Source organism: Fistularia commersonii, chromosome 13 (genome assembly GCF_037954325.1).
Source record: "Fistularia commersonii isolate RoL2024-O1a breed Wild chromosome 13, RoL_Fcom_v1.0, whole genome shotgun sequence".
NCBI lineage: Eukaryota > Metazoa > Chordata > Actinopteri > Syngnathiformes > Fistulariidae > Fistularia > Fistularia commersonii.
This window is the reverse complement of record NC_141296.1, coordinates 2,438,119-2,458,238: the sequence shown is the minus strand read 5'-3', so window position 1 is coordinate 2,458,238 and position 20,120 is coordinate 2,438,119. Positions and strand designations below refer to the sequence as shown.

The 20,120-nt window shown below is 40.3% G+C and overlaps 2 protein-coding genes across 4 annotated transcripts; both read right to left on the bottom strand.

The window, feature by feature from the left end:
• Positions 1 to 1,809: 1,809 nt before the first annotated feature.
• On the bottom strand, positions 1,810 to 9,212 carry tmco6 (transmembrane and coiled-coil domains 6). 2 transcript variants are annotated; one of them, XM_086158718.1, is made up of 13 exons: positions 8,927 to 9,212; positions 7,956 to 8,068; positions 7,235 to 7,347; positions 6,954 to 7,137; positions 6,779 to 6,883; positions 6,592 to 6,683; positions 6,152 to 6,268; positions 5,964 to 6,078; positions 4,474 to 4,654; positions 3,453 to 3,547; positions 2,485 to 2,652; positions 2,248 to 2,379; positions 1,810 to 2,159 (listed from the first exon to the last, which is right to left on the bottom strand). In XM_086158718.1, the coding sequence occupies exons 1-13, from the start codon at positions 9,210 to 9,212 to the stop codon at positions 2,139 to 2,141; spliced, it is 1,722 nt and encodes a 573-aa protein (XP_086014844.1). In that variant the 3' UTR covers positions 1,810 to 2,138. The 2 variants fall into 2 exon arrangements, with proteins under 2 accessions (XP_086014844.1, XP_086014846.1); XM_086158720.1 differs by having other exon boundaries at positions 7,962 to 8,068.
• Positions 9,213 to 9,302: 90 nt separating this feature from the next.
• Positions 9,303 to 17,144, bottom strand: LOC147227533 (uncharacterized). 2 transcript variants are annotated; one of them, XM_086158716.1, is made up of 8 exons: positions 16,955 to 17,144; positions 15,463 to 15,512; positions 15,238 to 15,308; positions 14,266 to 14,321; positions 14,002 to 14,170; positions 11,673 to 13,034; positions 11,528 to 11,604; positions 9,303 to 9,884 (listed from the first exon to the last, which is right to left on the bottom strand). In XM_086158716.1, the coding sequence occupies exons 1-8, from the start codon at positions 17,060 to 17,062 to the stop codon at positions 9,858 to 9,860; spliced, it is 1,920 nt and encodes a 639-aa protein (XP_086014842.1). In that variant the 5' UTR covers positions 17,063 to 17,144; the 3' UTR covers positions 9,303 to 9,857. The 2 variants fall into 2 exon arrangements, with proteins under 2 accessions (XP_086014842.1, XP_086014843.1); XM_086158717.1 differs by having other exon boundaries at positions 9,704 to 9,881.
• Positions 17,145 to 20,120: the final 2,976 nt, after the last annotated feature.

Genomic DNA, 20,120 nt, shown 5'->3' with positions numbered 1-20,120 from the left:
AAATGGGAAAATTAGCTATTAATTTGAAATAAATAAATTCTTGGTGAGGAAATTTCTTACCAAAGACAGCAGGTAATCTGGATTCAAGGACTTATTGTCATGACACAGAATGCAACAAGATAGCAGCCCTCAGGTTCAGTGGAATCAAAAACAGACAAAACCAACCTCAAAAAGCAGAACACAAAACTAATAGCAGCATATCCAGGTTAGAGATAGAAGACAAAATATAAGACCTAAAATAAAAAACGCATAAAAAAATATAAATGTGTGTGTATGTGTACGTCTTTGTCAAAAACCAAAAAAAAAAACTCACAAACCCAAGCTTACTGTTCTGTATATTTCCTGTGCATATTTTATTTGCAAGTGTTATTTGCAGTCCTTATGTCCTCTATTGTTAGTTGCTTTGGATAAAAGCGTCTGCCAAATGTAATGTAAAATATTAATAACATCAAGAAGAAATAGATATATATGGAGAAAGAAAAAAAGTAAAAAAAAAATCTGTTGGCCTGTCCTGATGTTGTGCTTTACCTTTTAATTAATTTTATAATACATTTTATCTGTATGTATACAGTTAGCCGTGCTTAAAATTACCTGCAATGACTGTGTGTGTGTGGGAGAATGCAGTCTATTCAACAAATAACACGCACCTTACATGTATCTCATTGATAAAGCTAAAGTTCGATCGATGGAATTAGTCCAGAGATCACTTTTACGAGTAGTTAAAATGTTTTTGTCGGCACGTTCACCGGAACACAGGTTCCCTAGAAGGCTTTTCTTATCAGATCATGGAGTTAAGCAATGAGCTGTCATCAGGATCACATTATTTATTTTATAGATCAGCCTAACACAGTGTTTCATTGCAGCTGATCAATAAAAAATGTCCTGTTTTTCTATTGCCTTTGGGAAAGTTAAACCTGTTTGATTCACTTGGAATAGAGGTGTTAAAGAAAAGTGGTTTAATTTTTTTCTTATGAGAAGAAATAATCAGGCATGGTTGAAAAAAAACACGATGCCTTTTGAAAATATATTTTAAATAAATAAAAATACACAGGGGCAGTTTCACTAACAAGTATGGAAATCATTTCGTGAACTTCCAGAGAATCGAATTGTGTTATAAAGATAATCTTTACTTTACTTTACTGACCGTCTCCCACTGACTTTCACAAGAATTTTGCCAACGGATCCAGATTTATTCTCTGGACACTTTCCTGTTTGGAAGCCCTCCGCCATTTTCTGAATAAATAGAAAATCCAAAGTGTTGCAAACTAATTTCGGATATCTGCAGTCATCAAGTCTGTGTAATAATATAGAAAAATAAATCCCGAAAAAAAGAACAAAAAAAAAAAACAAACTCATTTGTATTGTTGAAGGTGAAAGTGAAATTACAAATATAATTGAAAGAAATGTTGGCGAAATAAACAAAAAAAATAGACACAACACAGGTAAAGCAAAAAAAAAATGAGTGTAGAGATTATTAATTATAATTAAAATGAAAAAAAAATGATATTACTTGACTGAAATGAGTGACTTAACAGTGATTAACCTGAATGAACCCTCCTGAGTGAAAACCTTCCATCATAAAATTCTTCAGTTTTTTTGTGTCAATCACATATTGACCTTAATAACAACCCACAATAAAACTCTACTCATTTTATTCACCGCATCTTCCAAAACCCCCTTGTGTCTGCAGAGCTCCTGATTGTTTAATGATTAATGTGCATCTGTAAAATACGACAGGCTACAAAGTCGCCACCGTGAAAGAAATAAGTTTCTTCGCTGGCGATCTACAAATTTATAAAAAGGGTGTTATTGGGGGGAAAAAAACAAACAAACAGACAAACCTGAGATAAAGTGCAAAGAGTCAATCGGATAAAAAAAATGACATTCAAATTCTTCCGATACACACACACACACACACACACTCACGTGTTAGACTGAATGCATGATCATTACAGATGAAATCCTGATAAAACGTTTGTGCTTCTTCCCAAGTTTTGCAGCAGTAAACAAGTTAAAAAGAGGCCGCTGTCTTTCAGCAGGTTACGCAACGTAACGTGTACACGGGTCAAAGCGTAAAGACGTCTTCCTCTTTCCTCCGGCGTGGGTCCGACCGCGCCGATCGAAGTCTCCTCGTCCGATCAGGAAGCCGGGACGTTGACCTGCAACATTTTTGAGTTCGTCTCAAATTCTAGCCGCAAACGCAACAATAGGACAGTTAATAACAAAATAAAACGAAGCGTGTTTTACCGCGCGGCGTGGGTCGGGCTGAAGGTGGTGCTCCAGGAGGTATGTGGCCTTCCGTCTCACCCCCGCCTCGCTGTTGTACTGCAGGGCCTCCAGCAGTGAAAACCCACCTTTACTGACAAACTCCTCTGCTACCTGAGGAGACCCGAGGGTTGTTAGCGAGCGTGGAATGTTAAAAACAGGTAACAACATGGACCGGATGAGCGGAGCTTCCACTCGTCCCATCTGGCTTCAGCTTACCTGTGAGCTGTTAACAACCAGCATGTAAAGGACGTCCAGGCTCAGGGTCACCATCTCCGGCTCGGCCATTTTGAGGGTGGCGGTGAGCGCCGACGGTAATCCGAGCTGGGCCAGGCGGACGCGGTGCTGCGGCTTCTTGTGGGCTACGTTTGCCAAAACCCTCAGGACCTGAGGGGAAAAGTGAGATTGGGTTCTGATTGTTGATTTGAGCGGGTCCAGTTTGCAGAATATATCAAGATATAAACCCATGTGTTGGAAATATACCTTAAAAGCACTGCAGTTGTCACCTGTCTTGCTATCATGACTCCACATTCTAGACCAGGTGCCATGTTTGTAACCTCTTAGATTTTATCTTTTTCAAACCGCAAAACCGACATTTCAAAGTGCGATACACACAAAGTTCAATTGCGCGCCGCGGAAATTCAGGGTTGAGGTGAACACTGGAAATGTGTAACTTCTCCACAGTGTCAAGGAAGCGGTTGTGAACTGTTGCTGGCGTAAAATAAAAAGAAAAAACAACAAAAAAAAAAAACACAGTTTGTGGTTTCCTGACCTTTACATCGCCTCACTATCGCTATCTCATAGCCCTGTCCGGGCAAAGTATGCTATCATTGAGTGTTCATCAAATCACACAAACGGCCCACGCAACTAAATGCACTATCTATATAAACACATTTAAAAATCTGAATATAAGGAAGTAAAAAAAGGATACACAACGCTGCCCTTTTGTGCTTTAGGGAAAAGATGAACCGCGTGTACGGCCAGCATGCCAGAAAGAAAGCATGTCTGCTTGCCAACAGCTCAATGAGCTCGTGAACATTGCTACTCCAACCGAACTGAGGCGAAAGACTGCTCATAAATTAACTGTCTGCTTTTATTTACTTTGTAATCTGCTAGACCGCAAGACTATCTAATAAACTGATAAGCGCGACGATCAGCGTTGCGCCACAGTTTTGTCTGGTAATGACCATTGTGTTGATGCCTTGGGAGAACGGAAGCAGCTGCATCAGCGCCGGGACCAGGTTCAGGGTCAGCAGGGCCGAGCAGAACTGATCCGAGTGGGCTGGAGCGGGGAGAGGAAAACACGCCTGGAATTAGTTACGTCACAAGAGAACTCGGGGGGTGAAAGTAAATCTCGGACAGATGAGACAGGGGGAAAAAAAAAAAAAAAAAAATTTGACCATGCAGAAAAATTCATCAGGACAAACCTCATTATTTCGTTTTAATATTCGAACAAATAATCCAATCAGACTTTTTTCTCGAATAGAATTGAAGGCATTAAGGAATCAATAATGCTTTTTGGTGTCCAATATACCTCTAACCCTCGTGCAGGGGTTCATCTTTACACTGCGGGAAAATATTTATTGGGAAAATAAATTATAAATATTTACTTGAAGTATATTTCATTTGTGTTAATTCCTTTTTTTTTAAACTTTTAGTTCTAAGTTGGAAGATTATATTTATTATTTTTCGCCCCTCAAAATAATGTCACACTCGCGGAAGCCGATATACCCGCCAGCCGGTAAAGTCCCGATTTGCAGATGCTGTGCGCAGAAGTCCCATAAACCAGGTAAAATAAATATTTATGAGGATATTTTGCAAATATTTATTTTTTGTTGTTTACTGACACGGTGATTTTTTTCCCGATTTATTTTTAAAATTCAGGTCAAGGCTCCGCTAAACGCTCTGAAAGCCCAAAGCTCAAAATGAGTTCATTACATAAATAAAATTTAATATTCTCTGTAATACTTTGTGAATTTCAGAAGCAACACACTTCACACTTATTTATACAAAGTGTAAAGGTAATGAAAAGCGATATATACAGTGGTACCTTCATTTTAGACGTCAAAAAGTAATTGCGGCTCCCAGTGTTTTCTTTTCCGAGGAAACCGGGTCCAAATGGCCCTTTGGGTGTTAAGGGTTGCCGACCCCTGGACTAGCGTGTCCAGATGAGTGTGTGAGTGTGTCTGGGATTCTGCAGAGGGGAACCTGTGAGGTTGTTGAGGACCCACGCGCTCTCCCTGGCCAAGCCTGGCTGGGTCTTGAAGTACGCCTGCAGCAGCGCGCACAAGGCGGACGCCAATCGGACGTCCCTCAGTTGAGCGTCCAGGTCGTCGGGCGTGCAGGAGGACAGGAGGTTTCCGGCGCTCCTCAGGAGGGGACAGAGGAGCTGGGAGGAGGAGGAGGAGGAGGAGGACGCAAATTCAGTTGTTTAGAAAATTTGATGCGGCTGCTCTTCTCAGATAACGACCGATTGCAATTACCGGGAATGTTTCCAGATCACGTAATTATCTCATATTTGTCCTAATTAATACAGGACAAATATGACAAAAGTCACAAGCAAACGTTAGTGATCCATTTGAAATGACCAAACGCAACAAGGTCATTGTCACAGTGAATTACCGTAGTTTTTTTCACGTAAACAACGATGCGGCTAATATATGGACTTTTTTGGGTGGGGGACGCTAACGTGCTTCACGCCGCTAAAACGTTTATCCTCGTCACATCGGACCGATGAAATGACCGGGAAATTCTGAGTCCGTTCAACTCCGACACCGAAGAAGACGACTTTGACGGTATCAGTGCGCAGGAGGAAGCCTGAGATAGCGATCGGCTAGCCGGTGCAGCTTATATATTATATAATAGTCGGGAAATTACGGTATTCGGTTGACAATTGTGGAATTTTCTGATTGCATTTCTTCAGTTAAATATGAAGCCACAGCAGATACTGCTACGGCATCATTTGCATCTGAAGAGCAGATGGTTTCTCCTCCTGAATATGACGTGCAGTCGGGAAGCAGTAGAGGCCAAGCCTCACTTGCCAATCTTGGAAAGACAAAACATGTATTAAATTTCTATATTTATCAGTGATCTGCACTATAAAAGGTATTTTTCATTGAACCTCAACAGTTTCAGACTGTTTTTTATTCAAAATCGCTGAGAAAAGACGTATGGTGAGGCCTGCCGTAAGTTGCACAATGGCGGCTGACTGGCATGCTCTGCACTTGAGAAAATACCGTATCGTGTTAAAATGATTCAACACTTTTGCTATATGAACTCGGTTCATATGAGCAGTGTTTTTTTTAACAGTAACTGTAAGTGTTTTACTAGTTTCTTGTGCTGAGCAATCATAAAATGGCTGCAAAGAGCCAGGAAGTGAGGCAGGCAGTTCTCCTGCCTCACGGTAGGGTGCGCTCGTGATTCCAGGGTTCTTCTTGCGACTCCTTGGCTTTAGAATACACTTGCAATGAATACGCTAGCAATGAATACACTTGCACCTCACAGACGTCACTGGTTTTGCCCTCTTTATCCACTAACTGTGACTGCTGTTATAGGCAGGTGGCTCATTGAATAACCTGCAAAGTATACGGAGGGAAAGAGGGACACCCCTTTGCATTTTGTCAACCGAATTTGTTCTCTTTGTATTTTATGGATCTCATCTCTTGCTGTTTTAGCTTATTCCTGTGGAACATCCTTACCAGTTCGATCCCTTCTTCGAGGTTTCCCTCCGCCACAGCGTCACCAAGTGATGCTATTAGGGTACTGCAGCCCAACAGGGCTCCGCGACCCAGGAGCTCGGCGTTATCTAAGACGCTTCGGAGAGAAACATCATCGTGAATTTCAAGGTGACATTTTGAATGCTGTAAATATTTATAACAGCTCTGACCTGCATGTTAGGTAGTGAAGACACCAAGCACATTCAATGGCGGGCCCCAGGGAAAAATTCATATCCGGAGTAATGATAGACAACAGGTGTGAAGGTAAACTGGACGCCAGGACCATCCTGTTGGTGAAGCCGTGAGAAGTAACAATGATCCTCATGATACGAAAAAAAAATCCGCGTATAAAAGCCTGAAAATAGTCGCAAAAATCTCAAGAGAAATCATTGCGGAATAAGCAAGGCCTGGATGAGATGATAATATGAAATCTGCTGAAATGAGCAAAAACGTTGAAAGATTAACGATCGTCTTTCATAAAAATTCCCATAAAAAAGGCATAGAACTACCTAATTTAGTGGTTTGCTCACATCATATGTGTTTACTTTGGGGGATTGTTACCAGAGGGATTGAAAAAACCTTGCCCGTGCGATGCGTGGTGAGCGCTTACGGGATTATTTTCTTTGCTGCATCTTTGGTCTGGAGCAACTGAGAAAGGCTGAACCCCACTGCCTCCACCACCGCAGGATGATGCCTCTGGTTCTGGATACACAAACATTATCAGAGGCACCAGCGAAAAAAACAAACAAAATAAAAAGCCTGCATTTTGTCTGATGTCGTACCATTTATTAGTTTACCTCTATGCAGTTGGCCAATGCTGGTATAATTCCCTGGGCCAGAAGTTTTTCCTGAACAACATCACTGTCCGGACACAAGTTACCGAGCGTGTAGAGACATAGCTCCTATGTAAACACATACAAATAATCAAAATTCTGATAAATGTCAAAACACCTGGCACTGATCGGTACTAACGGTAAACTTGGGGCTTTGTCCAGACAGGTAGGTGAGCAGGTAAGGGGTGGCGGGCAGACAAGCCGGGGCCACGTGCGGATGAGGAGAATGAGACAGTTCGTGGAGACAGCGAACGGCCTGCAGACGACACTGGGCGTTCGTTCCCGTGAGGAGACCGACGAGCAGATGTATGCTGTTCTCCTTCCTAGAGTGACAGCAGAGAGACAGGCGCCGATGAAGCACCGTACATAGATTTCAGCTTTGACACTCATTTAACACGAGAATAAATGTGAAGGGCGTACTTGATGAAGATGAGCTGTGCCGCTGGATCGCGGAGAACTTTACTCAGGGTTTTCAAGAGCTCCTCCTTCTCAGACCCGCTATGTTGAAGTTTGCAGAACAAACTGTCCACGTCCTGTTCAGGCAAACTAAAGGATGAGCCGGCACAGTCCTACAGCTTATTGAATCCATTTTAAAATCATTCGTTCATATGTATTGATGCCCCCAACACATGGAACACTCTGCAACAAACCCTAAAATTAGATGCCCTCCCCTCTGCCGCTGTTTTTAAACACTTGGTTAAAAATGTATGTACTGCCAATTGCACTTGTTTTTAGTTTTATCCACCCCCTTGTACTTTTTAATTTGATCTCATTTTTTACTTGTTTCGAGTTTTATCTACCGCTTCCGTACTGTCTTTAATTTAATCTCATTTTCACCTGTTTTTAGTTTATCTACTGTTTTTTAATTTGTACTGCCAATCGTACTTGTTTTTAGTTTTATCCACCCCCTTGTACTTTTTAATTTGATCTCATTTTTTACTTGTTTCGAGTTTTATCTACCGCTTCCGTACTGTCTTTAATTTAATCTCATTTTCACCTGTTTTTAGTTTATCTACTGTTTTCCAATTTGATCTCATTTTATTGTTGTACTGTGCTCTGCTTTGCTTGTAAACTTGTCGACCCTGAAAATGAGGGAGACCTAAGTGGTCTTACAAGTATAAATAAAGGTTTGATATGTTACACTTGCCCGCTCTCCGTGGCTGGTGTCCATTGTGACCTCGTGCTGCTCCTCATCTTCATTCAAGAGGAGTCTCTTGCTCACGAGATGCCTGTCTCTGCGGGCTTGCCTCAGAGCTGCAGCAGAACATGGACAACTATCACGTCACTGCTACGCTGCTTCAACAGGGTGCTACTCCTATTTACCTTATGTTGAAAAGCTGCACTTCCTGCTATAGAATTTACTTATTAAACTTCATAAAAGATCTACAAAAAAAAGAGTTAATGCAACAAATCATCATAGATGTCCCAAGGTCTGAGGGTGTTTTCTTGCAGGGCTACTATTTTCAACCAACAGTTGCTGTCCGATGGATATTATTGATCGAATACTTCATTTCATAATGTTGCGCTTTTAGAAATGCAGCTACTTTGGTCCGAATGCTAATTTCAGTGTTTTTTTTTTTTTTTTGAATAAACAAAGAGTTGCTGTTTCAGAGCAGCCAATAGGAGCCTATAAAATGTCAAGATATAGTTTTGTACATACTACATACAAGATATAAAATTTCTATATATTGATACAGCATAATATTTACAATAATGAAGCATACTTTATTGTGATGTAGACATCACTATGAGGTGACTGTCCATAGCAGTAATCCGAAACCCAACTCATTCATAGTTTGATGAAAACAAACTGTGTAAATCTACACTTAAGAGAATTCAGAAGTTTTAAAATTAAAACAGGTTTTGATTAGTTAGTTGTGACTGGGCTGTTATGATGGGGGCACGGAAGGAGGCGTTGATTTTCAACGTTTGAGTGAAAACACACAAGAAAGAGTCGTTTTGATACTTAAGAAACAGGCTCATTAAGAAGTTTAATACCAGAAAATGAATAAAAATTGGATTTAATACCGAGGAGCGTCACCTCCGCGCTCCATGCTAACTTTGTTTACGTTTCGCCGGTGACTGCTAGCATCGCACCGAGCTCCTCCTCACCTTTCTCCCGTTCCCGTCTCCTCACCCTGAACTCCTCAAGCGGGTGACCCGGCTGGCCAACTCTGCGACGGACTCCCTTCAGTCGCCACATCGGTTCTTTTAGTAAAAATTGCTCCGTTCGGTACATATCATCCCCCCTGGGTGGGATCTTATCGATGTGCTCGACTGATTTGAGTCTCCCCCGCTCCTGCTTCTTCTTCTTCGGCGGAAATACAAGGCTGCGCTGACCTCGGTAAAGCTCAATAGCGCCCCCTAGTGGACACTCCAGGTAAAACACCCACAACATTTTAAACCAGGCAAACGGAGTGCAAACTTTATATTAATGAACATTAAACAAAAAGTCGTCGGATGAAAATCAGAACTGAACGTTATTTCATTCTTAATTCTTTGATCTTCTGCAGTTATTGTTGTGAAGATGGTGCTGTGACGTCGAACCTTCAAAAACCACGGCGGGGAGGTGCTTAACGTTACTGGAAATAGTAATTCCCCAGAATCAAACTTTGCTCTTGAGTGAGACGAATTAATTTTGTATCCAAACAATACTTTTTGTAAAACACCAACAAAAGCTTAGCATTTAATCAGTATCAAAATTCATTGTGTAACACCTGCACGCTGTATCAAATATATTCTATGACAATGTAATAAAATATCAGAAGACTAAAAATGTATTTTTGACATATACATATAAAAAAAAAAAAGAAAAAAAAAAGTAAAAGATGTTGTCATGTGTGGATTTCATTCCTCTCTCTATTCATCACAGTTCATGCTCGACCCAATATGTTTAAATCCACGGTAAGAAGGAGCTTCGATTCCTCTCTGCTGGTGTAAGTGGTTCCCTTATCAATGAACATGAAAAATGACAGGGACGGAGACGTGGAAACGTGTCGCCTTCTTCCTCTCAGCTCCAGCTGACACACTCATTCCACGCGATTCAAGAAACAGTCTTCTTGGGGGACTTCTGAAACAGAAGACAAAATTAGCCGATAGCTCGATCTGACGATGTGTTTGAAAACTGGTTTTCTTTTACCGTATTTTCACGACTAAAAGGCGCACAAACAAGTCTTAGATTTTCTTCAAAATGTGCGGCGCGCCCTATAGTGCAGTGCGCCCAGTGTGCGTAGTAGAGAACACCATGAGAACGTTATCGGGGGAAGTGTGGGCGTTGATAAGAATAAGAATAAGAATAAGAACAACTTTATTAATCCCGAAGGAAATTGCTGTGCCAGAGTTACAGAAAATATAACAGTAATAAATAATAAGAGAAAGGCAGAATTAGAAATAAAAATAAACTATAAACTGTAAAGTGTCTCAGTGAAACTATAAAGTGTCTTAGTAAGCAGTGATAAGACTATAAGTGTCTTAGTAACAAGTGAGGTAAGGAGTGCACAATAGTATGATAGAAGGAAACATTGTAGTGTAGCTGTTATGAGATGAGATGAAATATTGCACAGTGTAGCTGTTATGAGATGAAATATTGCACAGTTTCTGAATATTGCACAGAAATGAGATGAGATATTGCACATTTTTGTTTGTTTTTAGGTTAAAGATAGGTTTTTATGGTTGCAATATAAATTGTATATAAAAGAACGGGTACATGCGTGATGCAGAACATCGTTGTTTTAACAACCCTGAAAACATCGCAGACAAACACACCCAGCCACATCACCAACATGGATGAGGTGCCGCTCACTTTCGACGTCCCGGTGAGTCACACTGTGGACATGAAGGGGACCAGCAAGGTAGCGATGGGGGTACGGGGTACGAAAAGTCTTCTTGGAGACCACAGTTTCACTAGCACTAGCACTTTCAACATGCAAAATACATATTTTATTGCCTGTTTATATATTGTATAGTTATTTTATTGCCTATCTGTATATTTTATATATATTGTCTATTTTATACAGTTTTATATTTGTATTGTCCAGGACTACAGATGGAAATTAGCTATGAGCTATAATCTGGTACAAACATCTCTGCCTCTGTGCTTAATGTATTTGTGCACTGTCCTAATAAACTTCTACACAAAACAAACAAACAAACAAACTAAAGTGGAAGGCAGCGCCGGGCCAGTTCCGCCACAATTTGCAAATGGATTGTAGATGCTCGGGCTAATGTGTCTGCTGGCACTGTTGTTCGAGCTTTCGTAAAAGCCGGCATCATTTCAAAGTGACTGACAGTGAAGAAAGTGAACGTGGCATGTTTGATAGAGATTTAGCGCAGCTGTTCAAATCAGAAACAGAGGATGAGGATTGATTGATGACGATTACCGGTAAAAATATGTGAATAACAAAATCACTTTTGCTCCCGCTCTATTTTTAAATACGCACACTTGTATGGTTGTGTGTGTGTTGTTGTTGTAAGGCGGACGTAGTAGAGGACACCATGAGAACGTTAAAGGGGGAAGTGTGGGCGTGGATTGTATATAAAACCCGCGCCTTATAATCAGGCGCGCCTTATAATCAGACGCGCCTTATATGTGTGTTAAATACAATAATGGCACACGCAACTGAGACTGTGCCTTTTAGTGCGGTGCGTCTTATGGTCGTGAGAATACGGTAAACAAATAAGCACGTTTCCGTGAGCTCCTCCGATCGGCAATACCTCTTCTTGCTTTTGGCCATCGTTGATAAAAGTCTCTGGCAAGACTGGGACTTCGTCTATTTTTGCTTTGCTTTTTCCTGTGGGAAAAAAAAAAGTTGAAGTAATCTACATTACCTGGTCTTACAATTTCAATGTCTCAACTTACTTTTCTTCTTTGCTGTTGAAAGACCAGGGGTCTCTGGAGTGGAAGGATCGGTGGTTTGCCCCAGAATTTTTGCTCCGTTTATCTGGTCACGAAGGGCGTCTTCTTGGTTTGCGCCAACCAAGCGCTCCGTTAATTCTTCATTATGATCCGTATTAGCCCCTTTTTTCGAAAAATCCTCTTCTACCGTCAGCTGAGAATCTTCTTCATCAGCTTTCTTCTTTTTCTTCTTCTTCGCCTTCTTTGTCGATGATTCGTCTCCACAGAACACGACCGGCTCTTGTTCCACTACTTGTTCTGTAATCTCAAGATCGCTGACGGCCTTTTTTTTTTTCTTGGATTTCTTTTTCTCGGCTCTGTCCGCACCGTCAACCACCTGTTCTGGAATTTCTTTTTCCGCTACTTGTTCTGTAACTTCAGGATCACCAACGGTCTCTTTCTTGGACTTGTTTCTCTCAGGGTTGTCCGCACCATCAACAACCTGTTCTGGAATTGCTTTTTCCGCTACTTGTTCTATAATTTCAGGATCGCGAACGGCGTCTTTCTTGGATTTCTTTCTCTTGGGTTTGTCCGTGCAATCGATGGCGTGTTGTGCATGTGCTTGCTCCGCTCCAGGCTCAGCGTTTTCGACACCATCCATAGTCTTTCTCCTTTTCTTGGGTTTCTTTTCCTCATCGGTCTTCTCTGGGTTTCCTTCACTGCTGCCTGCCTCTTCTTTCCTCTTCACTGCCTTCTTGTGCTTCAGTACCAGCTCTGAAACCTTCTCAGCGTCTATTTCCTGTGTCTGCGCGTTCTTTTCTGTCGTCATTTCCTCTTGAGTTTCACCAACGCGACAAGAGATCGCGTCCTCCGTCGGCGCCTGGGGATCCGTGTCGCTGACGTTCATTTCCACGGTCTTTACCTCCGCAGGATTCTTCTTCTCCTTCTTTCTCCTCTCCTTCTTGCTCTGCTTTTCCACAACACCTACGCCGTTCTCAGTTGGGTTCATTTCAGCGGGGATGTCAGACGCCCCCTTCTTTTTCTTCTTCTTTTTGGGCTCGGATATTGTCTCATCGGTGTTTTCCTCACTCTGGATCCCAACGTTTGTTTGCACTCCGTCCGGCAGCGAGCCGGCGGACACGGCGGGCTGTTTCTCTGCAGAATCCAAGGTCGGGTTGGGAGACGGCACATTCTCCTCCGAAGAGTTCTTCTGCGGTTTTCTAGTTTTTCTCGGTTTTGCTGTCACTAATTTCTTCGCAGCTTCTACATCGTTTGGATTCTGCACGACGGGAGTCTTGGCTCGAGGTTTGTAGACTCTCTTTTTTGGCGCTTGGGGCAAAGACGAGTCCAATGAATTGATGGATTCTATCTTGGCCATATCAGCGTCTATAAACAGAGTAAAAAAAAAATACAGATATTGAACAAACATCCTCCTTTTCGGTGACATGGTACCGCATCAAAACACAGAGGATTCCCATGAAAATGTGAAATGGTCTTAATGTCCATAAGAAATCAAACAAATAAATAACCAAATCAGGTAAAACCAAAAATAAACTAAACTCCGAGGAGCATTTTAAACGGGGATGAATGTTGGTATTTACCAAGGATCACTTTTCCAATTCGAAGCAGGATGTTGAAACAGTGGGGATCAGAAGTTCATCTGTGCATGACTTACACGTGCCCTCTCAGTGTAAAACAAACAATGCTAACTTTTACAAAAACCACACATGAACTACTGTAATTTCCGGTATATAAGCCGAACACTGCGGCTTAAATAACGATGCTGCTAATTGATGGATATTTTTGGGCTAACTTACTTCACGCCACCAAAACATTCAGCCCGGTCACATCGGACCAATGAGATGACCGTGAAATTCTGAGCCCGTTTTTCAAGAGGACGACTTCAACGTTTTTTAGGAGCAAGACCATGATAGCGATCAGCTGTAACAGGACAAAGCGGGGATAGTAAATGGATGGACGGGCTTTTCATTGTGTTATTATTCATCTTTTTCATCAGCCGTGTTACAGGCACCATTCGGGGAAACAAGCATTTCTGAATGTCACTGGTATGTATTTAATTAAACGGGGGAAAAAAAAGGTATCTGTGTGAATATCTCATGTTTCATTGCGGACACCTGCGGCTAACATATGTACACATATATGTATTTATTTACTTTTAGCCGGCGCGGCTTCTATTCAGCTGTGTTTGATCGTCCGGAAATTACGGTAACTGTTTACAAAATGTAATCTGTGCATAGAGAGCCTGGAAAATGCGTCATTTTCATCTGGTCTTTTAAACACGCAGAGGTTAAAATAGCGACCAAGAGATGGTACCATTAACACAACCACCCACCCGTCATCTCCAGGGCCAGTCTCTTCCACTTCTCCACGTCCAGGCTGCTGTCAGAGTCGTTCTCTTTCTCACTGGCAGCCGTGCCTTTCGCTCGGGTTTTTAATTCCTTCGCCTCTGCGGGTCTTTTGGGTGATTTACCATTCGTTTTTGCCTTCTTATCCGACGCGGCCTGAAAACAAAAACATGGGCCCGATTGAATAAAGGATGTGCCTCCCTTCGTTTGATGAGACAGAGTTTAAGTTTATATTTCGGGTTTGAGCCTGCCTTCTTTTTTTGAGCCTCTTCCTTTTTTGCAGGTTTTTCCTTCCCCTTCGGTGTGACTATGTTCAAAACATCACAAGGGAGGGAAAGAAGAGGACGTTAGAAATGCTGCATATTTACAAACGTAAAAACATTTTTGATACTTTGCAATTTATTTTGGTACTTTGGTGTCTTTGGGGCTGATTGAAACAAAAACAAAAAAAAAATATCTTCCAGTGAATTTCATTATAAAAACGAGTCTGTGACAAAAGAATTTGTCAGATAGTGAACCATCTTTTGTTTTAAACCAGACCATTTTCCTTTTTTATTCACCCCGGAAAACTATTTTCTTTGAATATTATATCATTTAGTAGTATTGTAAGTATTTTTAATCAATATTGTATTTAGAAACTCCTTATTTTTTCTTTTGTTTAATTCTGTATGGATGATTACATACAAAATAATGTTGGTACATATATATGATCATTAATGATTTTAAAGTTGAAATAAAAGGCCAAAAAATTGAAATATTTAAATCGCGATTTTCATTTTGTTCAATTTACATGATACGTAGTTGGCCCGCGGATAAAAATTAAAAAAGAATTGTGGCTCACCAGCCAAAATAATTACCCACCCCTGATTTAAAGTCAGTACCAATGTGTATTACTATCAAACAAACCAAACAAAAAAAAAAACATTGGGAAATTGATGAGAAAGTCTAGTTAAAATTATGGGCCTTTCAAAAAAACAAGTGAAAAAAAAATGCAGGTGAAACATTGAGTCATCATGTGGCTTTTCGTGACCTGTGTGACCTGTTTTGGGTGGATGCTGAGGAATCTCATGTGTTCTTTTAGAAGCGTCTCGACTATGAACGATTACAGGTTTAAGGAATAAGCATGCCAAAAGTGTAGAAAACACATGTACTTTCAAAGAAAGAAAAATACAAGTGATGATTCAAAGCCCAACATGTATAAAGTCAGAGGAAATTTGACACACCTTTAGATTTTTTCTTCTTTAAAGACTTGGAAAGCTTGCCGGAGCCGCTCTTCTTTTTTTTCTTTGAATCACTGCAAAAAAACAAGCCAAGACTCATCGTATCTGCACGGCACGATAACAAGGATACAAAAATACTGCTAAAAAAAAAACAACAATTTCCTTCGGGATAAATAAAGTTGTTCTTATTCTTGTTCTTATTCTTACATCTTCAGCAATAATACATACATCCATGAACTGTATATGTCCAACAGGGATGCTGACAGTTTCCCTTCCCCCTGCAGAGAATGAACAAAAACAAAATATTGTAAAATTACCAGTTAATTCCACATACAATAGACCATAGACACAGATGTACCAAAAAACTTGAATGAAAAGAACCATTTAAATATATTGTTCCCTTCTTAAAGTAATCGCAACAAGTCTTTTTCAAAGTTATCCAGAAAATACAAATACTGAGCCATATGTTAAATTAGGAGTTTTAAAAAAAATCATTGTAGTCAAAAAAAAACAAAAAAAAAAAACACTCGGGGGTTAATATTAATCCTTGTCATTTTTAAACACATTTCTATTTAAAATGTTTTTTTTCCCAGCTATTTCTAAAAATTGCTTTTGTCTTCATACAGATTTTACTGAAGCCATGCAAACACTTCCTAAGTGACATCCTATAAATCTCGATTCTAACGGTACGTAGATTTTGCTGCGATGTGACTGCAAAAATCCTTCCCCAAACTTTTGGAAGGTCAATGTAATAATAGCTCCAGGGTGACAAAAGTTTTTGAATATTCACTGGATATTTTCTTACTTTCCCTGAAATCTAAAAAGACCACAGAGCTGTATGGCTGTTCGTAAGCAGCCAACTTGAACCCAAATGTCAAAAAGAATTTTGAAATTGATCTAACATTCACACGTACTTAAGACATGACAAGAGACAGAAGCTTTTATCCTTGTTGGTGTCATCTTTATTTTTGTTATTGTTAGTTTCTCTTCTTATCCTTATTGTCATTTTGGTTGTGGATTCTCACCCTTGATATCTTATTTTTTTTTACCTCATTCTGTTGTCTTTTCTTATCCTTGTTGTTGTTGTTCACTCTGCTGACTATTTATTTATTCATGTCTTTTGCTATCTTTTAATTGTCTCTCTATTTATTTTATTGATTCTGTCATCATTGCGCAGTTGTGACAAAAGAATTTCCCCTAAGGGGATCAATAAAGTATATCTTTATCTTATCCTAACCTGCTTATTAAGATAGATGTGTTGATAGATAGGTGACTTTATTAATCACTAGCGGGGAAATGAAATTGTCATAAAAGCCAGGTACAAAACCAAAAATAAAATAAGAAAAAAATAAGAAAAACAGTTGCAAAACACACAGGGGTGCGGTGGACCAGATCGGGGGAGGGGGGTATTGGAATAAAATGATGGGAAGGAAAATCGCCAAATTACAGGATTTAATTGACTTGAGGATAATGTGTTGTGTTTGCATCAAAACATCAAAAATAGCAAGGAGGCTGAAGACACTCCGGTTCGACTTTGCAAACAGCCACAAGAGAGAGGCATCAGAGTGGATAGCAGCCTCTTAACCTGCAGCACAGCAACAACCAAAAAACAATCGAGGGGAGAAAATCGAGTTAAACATTTCATATGTAATAAGAAATATGCACAGTGGCGCGTGAAATCAGTGTGTGTGGGGGTGTGTGTGTGTGTGTGTGTGTGAACCTGTGGGCTATGCCTATGAATCTCGTCTGCAGCAGACTGGAATCCATGCTCTTTCAAATGATGGTAGATCAGCTGGATTAGCTCGTTTTCCGACGTGTTCGTGGACATGTTTTCACCAGGCGTGGATGTCCATCGCAAAAGTAGGAGGGAAACAAACGAGATCACACTATTTTGGCAACACGCGCGGAACTAAAAATTTAACTTTGAACCCAGGAAGAAGTTCTGAGTGTCACCACAATGCACCATGGGAGATGTAGTCCATTTTTCCAGTCAACGCGCTAGCATGATTCATCCGTAGACATTGTGCTGCTAATATGCTAATGTGCGAATATCAAATATTGTTTTTTTAGACCGTGTAACTTTGTTCTCTTTATAAAATGTTTTTACATTTAAATAAACAAACAATATAAGAGCGAGCGATTCGTCCGACCACATTTAAACGACATTAACCTTCCCCTACGTACGTGTCGGTGCTAAGAGAGCTAGCGCTTTGTTTTCGACTGGCTTAAATTCAGGGGTCACCGCCTCACAGCGCCATCTAGTGGTGGGAGGGTGTCACTGTAACAACGTGGTTTTTCTCAATTTTGGCTATTCCAAACAGTGGTTGGTTTTCCAAAAATATCTAAAGTTCTAGTTCTTTCAGAATGTTAAACTATGTTATATTTGTAATCTTAAATACTCAATCTAACTGTGGTTGCATATTATTGCTTTCCCACTTAACACCCGAAAACTGGAGCATAATAAGACTTGCTCAAATTCTTGTTCCTGCAGAAACAGCATTCATTCAGAATGACTTCATGTAAATACAGAATTATCTCCAATGGCTTCCATAAATATAACGTGAAGAGTTTTCAGAGAACGAGTCGACAGCTAGTGTGGGGACATGAACGATTCAGACACGCGATCCTCCACAACCGCTCCGGCATTTCACATGCTTACAAAGTCATACAGTTGGTAGGCCTACAAATGTAATTATTCAGCAAATATATATATTTTTTTACAGGGAGTCTTTTCTGAAAATATCAAAGCACATGTTAACATTTTCTCACAGATTTTGGATGTAATTTCTTGCGATATTGTACATTTGTACTGGTTAATTTGTAATTATGTTTATTGTCGCTCCTGCTATCATTTCTGTTCTTTGCAGTGTTTTTTGCAGGATACCGATTGCCTCCTTTGTTTAATTTAATAAACATGTTATTTACAGGTATTTTAGGGTCTTCCTTTTTTTTTTTTTTTATTAGTTTGATTAATGCTGGTTTACAGTAAATTCTCACAGATGAGAGTTTTTTTTTTTTTTTTGATTTTCAATAATTTAGGATTATCATCATACAATGGACCTTTTCTATTTTCTTCTATTATTTTACGCCCCAAACATCAGGCATCTATGAGTAAGTGGATCTGACAGAGCCGGTTGTGTGACTTCGGGTCATACCAGAGGAGCGGATCAGGTAAGCCGAGGGTCAGCCGAAGCGAACAAGTGAAAGGGTCCCATTCATCAGGCAAAACCAGGAAGGGAAAGCGGTGCGTTTTCCAAATCCAACCTCAGCACTCGGTTGGTCTCACCAAGTATGTTTTCACCATCTTCCCCCAAACACACACACACACACACACACACACACACGCTCGCACGCGGCACATTTATCCAAACTAAGGGGTTTTAAGTCTGACTCCGCTCCTGTTCTTATGGTGTTGTTGGAACAGACCTCTGAGGTTTTTATGAAAGAAAAACTATGAGCAAAATGGTGTAAATGTTAAATTTCCTCACCTCAGACGGACTCAAAATATCAAATCGCGTTGAATAAAACATAACGTCTATGCAACGAATGGCAAATTAGGGGCGTCATTGGAGTAGATGTAAGATGTAAGAGGCCTTTTTTCGGAAAACATTTCCCGTAGCTCTGATGACATGATGCAGGAAACATGACCGAGGTATTTATATAGGTTACACTTGTAAATGGCGCTCTTTGACGGCAAATACTGTCTATGCATCACACGCATTTAAACAGCTCAAGACCCCAAATCCCCCAAGTACTTAAAATGTGACGGGGCCTGCTGCACAAAATATTAGTACAGCACTGAAAGAATGATCAAAACATATTTTCGTCCAAATGAAAAATGATCCGGTGGTCATTTCAAGCAGACCTACGCAAACAGTCCGGCGGTGATTGCTCACTGAGGAGCTTTCAGAAGTCCATCCAGGTGGCTTTGCTGGAGGGATGTAATGAAGTGTTAAATCTGGCCTTCCTGCCGCGGCGCTGCTGCCGATCCGCCGAGCCAAGGCAAACATCTCCGTTAGGAGCCCTAAATTGTTGATCTCAACCGTCTCCTCCGCCCCCCGGTGGGTCACAACACCGATCCGGTGGACTCGCCTGCACACATTCACGGGTTCTGTTTGCGGCTTGAACCAGATGAAGGCATTTTTAATTCATCCGTGTTAAATCAACTGGAGCCTGAACTCAACCAACTTTTGCTAAAAGGTTACAGCGAAAAGTTTTTTTTTTTTTTTTCCGCCCAGAAATATCTCAATAGTCAATAACAACTTTGAAAAAAAAAAGCTGCATTAGGGTTTTGTTCAGTATTTGATGTCATAAAATAATATTTGTCCATCAAATTGTGGCTGCCACTGTCTGAAAATGATATTTTGAACTTCTTCCTGCTTGGAATTCACACACCATTTATCACTACTACTTATTTATTCTTTTACATCATTATATTATCTATTATTCCCTAACTCTGTTGTTTATTTTATCCTTGTTGGTCTCACCCCATTTGCATTCTGCTTATTTTATGTTTATTTTATTCATATCATTGCTATTTCCACTCTGTTTATGTTGTTGTTTAGTTTTCACCCTTACTGTCTTTTTTTCCATTCTGTTTATTTTTATCCTTATTGTTGTTGTTGTCTCTGCTATCTATTTATTTGTGAATTTTCCTTTGCTATTTTCTAATTGTCTTCTAATTGTCTCTCTCTATATATTTACATTTATATTCACATTTATTGACACACAGAATTTCCCTAATGGAGATCAATAAACCTCATCCATCTTATTTTGCTATCATTTCATCGAAACGTGCCGATGAAGGCGATTTGATGAAGTTACGTGAATTCATTAACTCCGAGCAAACACCCGGGCATGTTTGTCCGGTGTTTACCGAAATACGG

Excerpts from the sequence above, each read along its gene's own strand:
- tmco6 (XM_086158718.1), bottom strand. The coding sequence starts at position 9,212 with ATGTTGTGGGTGTTTTACCTGGAGTGTCCACTAGGGGGCGCTATTGAG. Across the intron at positions 2,653-3,452 it reads CCCAAGGCATCAACACAATG|GTCCTGAGGGTTTTGGCAAA; the intron begins GTCATTACCAGA and ends TTTTCCCCTCAG. Across the intron at positions 2,160-2,247 it reads AGCCCGACCCACGCCGCGCG|GTCAACGTCCCGGCTTCCTG; the intron begins GTAAAACACGCT and ends AAAATGTTGCAG.
- LOC147227533 (XM_086158716.1), bottom strand. The coding sequence starts at position 17,062 with ATGTCCACGAACACGTCGGAAAACGAGCTAATCCAGCTGATCTACCAT. Across the intron at positions 14,322-15,237 it reads AAAGAAGAAAAAATCTAAAG|TCACACCGAAGGGGAAGGAA; the intron begins GTGTGTCAAATT and ends TTTTGAACATAG. Across the intron at positions 11,605-11,672 it reads TTCAACAGCAAAGAAGAAAA|GAAAAAGCAAAGCAAAAATA; the intron begins GTAAGTTGAGAC and ends TTTTTCCCACAG.